We start from the raw sequence: 5,256 nt of genomic DNA, 5'->3' as shown, positions 1-5,256 counted from the left end.
CAGGGAATTCCGCACCTCGTCTCCGCACATCCTCACGCCCAACGAGGATTACCCTTTTTATACCTTATTCCTGACCTGCTCCTCCTCCTCCTCCCCAGGTTTCTATTGTACCTCAGTACGCCTGCCACGTCAGACTCGCCGTACGACGATCTGTGGCCCACCCTGAGCTGTCTGGCCGACACGTCGGCGCTGCGGGACGTGACTCACCACCCCCCTCCGGCCCCCGCGTCCTGGCCCTCGTCCTCACCGCCACCTTCACCGCAACGGCCGCGGGCGCTCCGCGCCTGGTTCTATCGACAGCCCGTACTTCTAAACCCCACCGCTACATCCGCTGCAGTCGCCGCCGCGGCCGCCGCCACCACCACTGTACCACTTGTCGTCGCTGCTGCTGCGCCTACCCCTGCCGCCGCCACATCGTCATTATCATCGTCGTCATCATCAGCACCACCATCAACAGCAGCACCACCAACAGCACCACCAACAGCAGCAGGTCGATGTCTTCCGGGTTGTGTGGTGGCTCTTCCTGGGCCTGACGGGGGCCTGGCGGGCTACATGCGAGAGCTGCGGGCGACGGAGGCGGCATTCCGGTGCGTGTGGGGCTTAGGGTTACGAACTGCGCCGCGGAGTAGGATGTGGCGGGTGAGTTGCGTATGCGTGCTTTTGTGTGCATGGGTGGCATGTGCGAATGAGATGCCGGTATACGAGCGATTGTGCGAGTTTGTCTGTCTGTGCGTGTAGTTTGTTGTCGAACACGGCGCCGCAGTCCTTAGCTTCCTGTCTACCTACCTACCTACCTACCTATCTACCTACCTATCTAGATGTCTACCTACCTACCTACCTGCCAGTGGCTGGTGGGGCGCTGTGAGGGGTCTGTCTAGGAGGGGGGAAGGGGAAGTGATGACGGTGGCTGATGTGCAATGTCGCTAGGCTGTAGCTGCGATGGGGGAGCTGCGCAAGGTAGCGGTGTGGTTACTACCAGCACTGGTGGGTGGTGCTCGTTGGAAGGCAGCGTCGCTTATGAAGGCGTGACATGTTACAATAGTTTGTAAACTACCGTACAGCGAGTACGAACTGCGTAGCAAGTACGACGCCGTGTGGTTGGTGCCTCGCAGGTCGGCGTTCCCTGGAGCCCGATGGCTGGGGGAGCTGGACTTCAACGGAGGGCATGGCAGTGCAGGAGGAGGAGGAGGAGGCGAGGCCGACGGTGGACCGCAGGGCGATGAAGCTGGTGCTGGTGGTGGCGGCGGCGGCGGCGGCGGGCAGGTCCCGGATGGTGTTAGTGCCGCCATGGAGGAGGAGGAGGACGACCTCGCGATTGACGAGCTGACGGCGGCGATAGCAAGACTGAAGGTACGGTTGTGTGTGTGTGTGTGTGTGTGTGTGTGCATGTGAGGGGGCCAGGATCCTTTAGTTTGTTGTGGGGACGGGGCGGCGGTGGACTGGTAGGTGGAGTTACAGCATTTGCGCAACACCCGCCACGCTTTTCTTTTCTTCATATGGCTCTAGCACAGCCGTTCATTACCCACCGTACCAATGCCCCCGTGTTGATACGGTTCTTACGTCTCCTCTCGCCCGCGCCACACCTCTCCTGCTCTCCGTGCTTTTCCCTTCCCCCCCTGCATGCTGGCTGTTTCGTCTTGATCGCGGCTTCGTCAGGACTGCTGATGAGGTTCTTTACTTGGCAAGGGATGAAGCTCTTAGTCAACCTCTCCGCCTGGGGTTATCGGCTGATATTGGCTGATGCTGGCCTTTAGTAGGTACATCAGCGAGCTGTAGTCACCAGCAGACGGTGGTAGGGGGCCGACGTGGGCCACAACGGACTGCCGTACACTGTAACACAGGGAACTTTGTTTGCTAACGGCGTTTGCTCCGAGCTTTACTGCCTTACCTCCGTCATTTCGTTTTGGCAGTTGAGCTCCCATTGGGTGGTGTATGGGGTATGGTGTGCGAGTTTTGTTTGGGATTCCGACATCCTGCTCTCCCATCCACGTCGTATATATATATGAAAATCTGTCACAACATGCAGCGTGCGTCCTGTAATGTGTGTGGAGCTCTACCTACCAGCCAGCAATCGAGCTTGTGGCTCTGTACGTTGTTAGCCTCCTGTATCATACATACATACATGCATACAGGCAGGCGGCTGGCAGAGGTTAAGGCCTGACTTCTGCTCCCAGTTGACCCAGTCGACCCGGGTTCAAATCCGCCTGCCGACTCCTCGGGTGTTTGAGGAGTGATGAAATGGGAGGTGGCCCCCCATCTTATGGACGGTGTAGGACGTGATAATATCAACTTGCGAGCTGACCAGGAACTAAGTTGAGGCGCCGTTGATCCGCTAGATTTGGTTGGATGCTGGTGGTGAGTTGCCGAACCCAACGAATACATTCTGAAGTCGGATGGGGTGACGGATTAGGGTGCCCCTCTAGCAGGGGAGAGCAGGGACTGCCCCGGGAAAGGGGGCCGCTGGCGAAGTTAACCACCCTGTAACAACATACATGCATGCACCACGCTATAGGAAAGATATCTATCATGAAAATGGTATTAAACAAACATTTCACTATTTGAATGTAAGGGCTGCTCCACCGGCTACTGCTCTCCACACCGCCACATGCAAACTACCCAGCAAGCAGCCAGCAGACCAACCGCCGCTAACTAACAACCGCACGCCCCCTCCACCTCCATCCGTGAGGTGAAGGCTCTCGCACCGTCACAGCTGCAGTAATACTGCAGTTGCCGCCTCCCAGCCCGTCATGTAGGCATTTGCCGCCCGAGGTCCCTTGCACCTGCATGGCGCGAGACAGAATCGACAGGGCGTTGGAGATTCACAACCACCGATTACTACTGATTAAGGTGGTATTGCAGCACCAATAAAACCACAGCAGGTGTTGGAGATCAATCGACAGCCACATATATATGAAAGTGAAAAGGGAGCGCAGTAATAGGACCCGAAGGGGGCCCAGCGCTCTGCTAAACCTGCAGGTGCGGGTTACACACAAACATACATACATACATACAGTTGTAGGGCCGGGAACCTCCTTGATTAGGCCTCCTCACCAGTCGCCGCACACACCGAGTCGTATGTCCGGTCGCAACATGAAGTGACCAGCTAGTGGTGGAGGCGGCTGTAGCTGCACCTCCCCCCCGCCGCCGCCCCCCGACGTCCCGCTGCTGTGTCGCCTGGTTCTGCTACTGCTACTGCTGCTACTGCTGTTGGTGATGGCCTCGGGCGGGTTGGGAGGTCTCGGGTTGAGCGGGTAGGCGTTGTTCCAGCGGTGGACCTCCTGGTGGATCACATCCGCCGGAGAGATATCTGTCTGGAGGGGGGAGAAGAGGGGGCGGGGGAGGGGGCACAACATGTACGTATGATGATGTGGAACAGGGGGGTATATCTTCACCCGTGGCAGCTACCCGCATGCATGTGTATACATATGCGCACATATGCACGTACATAAGAAGGAAATAATAAACTGCTGATAACAAGTCCGCAAAGAGTGTGTGTGTGTTTGGGGGATGGGCCCGCCAGAAGCCCACGTATGTGGGTGCACGGGACAGGAGGAGCCTGCGCGCCTTGAGGAGTGAGGGAAGGAGTGGGGAAAAGGGAAGGAGGCAAGGAGGACGAAGGGAGGCAGCTCTCAACCGTCAACTCAACTGTCAACTGCCAACTGCCAATCGCTGCGCACCTGCACCAGATGTGCAAAGTCGCGCAGCAGCTCCGCAGCCACGTCAGCGGGCGCCACGTCACGCCGCAGGTTGCTCCACTCCGGAGCCGCGTGCACCACCCACGCCTCCCCCGCACCTCCCGCCACGGCGGGTCGACCCGGCTTGGACGAGTCCCGTGCGACCCAGGCTATGGGGCCGTACTGGGCCATGGCACCCCCGGAGGCATCAGGTCGGCTCAGGAGCGCCCCGTCGAATGGAACATCTGTCGCACGGTCATATGTTTCCCGGGCGAGCGTGGTGGTGGTGTGGGACTAGTGGGCGAAAGCGCATCAGGGAGCGTGTTGTGCGTGCGACACACTCAGTGGTGGTGGTGGTGGTGGTGGTGGTGGTGGTGGTGCGAACCCCACGCTACTCCGCTACCCCTCGCCCTGCCAACTACAACCCCCCAGTCCTTAAAATTCATGAGGAGACGTACACGCCGGTACACGTGTACAGTACGGTAAGCCTAGCCCCTCACCCACCCTCCCACCCACCTATTTTCTTATTCAGCGCCACCAGGAGGGCCCAACAAACGTTGGAACGAATCTCTCTGGCCGCAGCCACCAGCTCCGGAACCAGACCTGACTCAGCACCGTCACCGTCACCACTGCCATGACTGCCACCGCTGCCACCGCTGCTACTGGTGGTGGTGGTGGTGGTGGTGGTGGTGCACTTGGTGAGCAGCCGCGCGGTGGACACGCTGCTCAAGGCCGTGACCACCACATCAAAGGTGGTGGATTGAAGCCTTTTTTTGGGGGAGGGGTGGTCCCCGGGGGGTGGGGGGGGTCCTGGGTGGGAAGTAGTCCAGGGAGGCAAACCTGTGTGTGTATGCGGAAGGTGAAAGGGAGGATGGGGGAGGGGAGAGGGCGGACAAGCCAACGAACACGCCAACGAACACCCCAACGGACAAGCCAACCGACACAGTGCAACCCACTAGTAGACCCACTTTGCAACTGCTGCATCAATATCCGTGCCGCCGCCACCACCGCCAGTGTTGATGGCTCCAGCCCGCCGCGCACGGCACGTCCACACGTTCTTCTCGGGGTTCCAAACCAGCTCGTCCACGCGTACGGCAGTCAGGGGGGCCAGACGCTGGGAACCCACCCGAGCCGCCAGCGCCCTTCCCACAGCGCTGTTCGTGGGGTTCCCCACCCACATAGTTTTACCGGTATCTGCATGTGTGAGCGTGTATGTATTAGTTATAAGGGTATGTACGACAGATACAGATGTCGTGCAATCAATAGCGCGTGGAAATGGATACGGCAGGATGGATACGGCGGGGAATGACAGGCGGTGAGATAAAGATAAGAGATCTGGGGAGGGTACTGCGCAGTGTTTTTTTTTTCGTTTTGGGCCTAGTACCCTAGAGTAATAAACTGGGTGTTTCTTGCGGTTACTATTCCTATTTGTATAGTCGCTGGGAAGGTATCTGTATAGAGTGCATCCACCATACAGAGCTCTATCGAGGCCAGGGCTTCTTCTCTGCGACCAGGCTCTATCAAGCCGAAGGGGTCCCTGGATGGCCATGCTCAAGCCTGGGATCCCGCTGAGGTGAAGGAG

The 5,256-nt window shown here is 58.6% G+C and overlaps 2 protein-coding genes across 2 annotated transcripts in view; one reads left to right on the top strand and one right to left on the bottom strand.

Moving 5' to 3' along the window:
• Window positions 1–2,500, top strand: part of VOLCADRAFT_106962 (uncharacterized protein) — a gene marked incomplete at its 5' end in the record, with an annotated part of 6,936 nt that extends 4,436 nt beyond the window's left edge. Inside the window, 3 exons of the mRNA XM_002955828.1 lie at window positions 99–182; window positions 1,113–1,350; window positions 2,133–2,500. Coding sequence (XP_002955874.1) covers window positions 99–182; window positions 1,113–1,350; window positions 2,133–2,234 — 424 coding nt within the window. The 3' untranslated portion in view covers window positions 2,235–2,500. The remainder of the gene's footprint in view (window positions 1–98; window positions 183–1,112; window positions 1,351–2,132) is intronic.
• Window positions 2,501–2,704: 204 nt separating this feature from the next.
• Window positions 2,705–5,256, bottom strand: part of VOLCADRAFT_121465 (uncharacterized protein) — a gene marked incomplete at its 3' end in the record, with an annotated part of 4,742 nt that continues 2,190 nt past the window's right edge. Inside the window, exons 4-8 of the mRNA XM_002955767.1 lie at window positions 4,643–4,868; window positions 4,191–4,336; window positions 3,678–3,919; window positions 3,052–3,311; window positions 2,705–2,780 (exon numbers count right to left, since the gene is read on the bottom strand). Coding sequence (XP_002955813.1) covers window positions 2,705–2,780; window positions 3,052–3,311; window positions 3,678–3,919; window positions 4,191–4,336; window positions 4,643–4,868 — 950 coding nt within the window. The remainder of the gene's footprint in view (window positions 2,781–3,051; window positions 3,312–3,677; window positions 3,920–4,190; window positions 4,337–4,642; window positions 4,869–5,256) is intronic.

The sequence above is a fragment of the Volvox carteri genome, assembly GCF_000143455.1.
Source record: "Volvox carteri f. nagariensis unplaced genomic scaffold VOLCAscaffold_55, whole genome shotgun sequence".
NCBI classification, from domain to species: domain Eukaryota; kingdom Viridiplantae; phylum Chlorophyta; class Chlorophyceae; order Chlamydomonadales; family Volvocaceae; genus Volvox; species Volvox carteri.
This window is presented reverse-complemented; position numbering and strand designations above follow the sequence as displayed.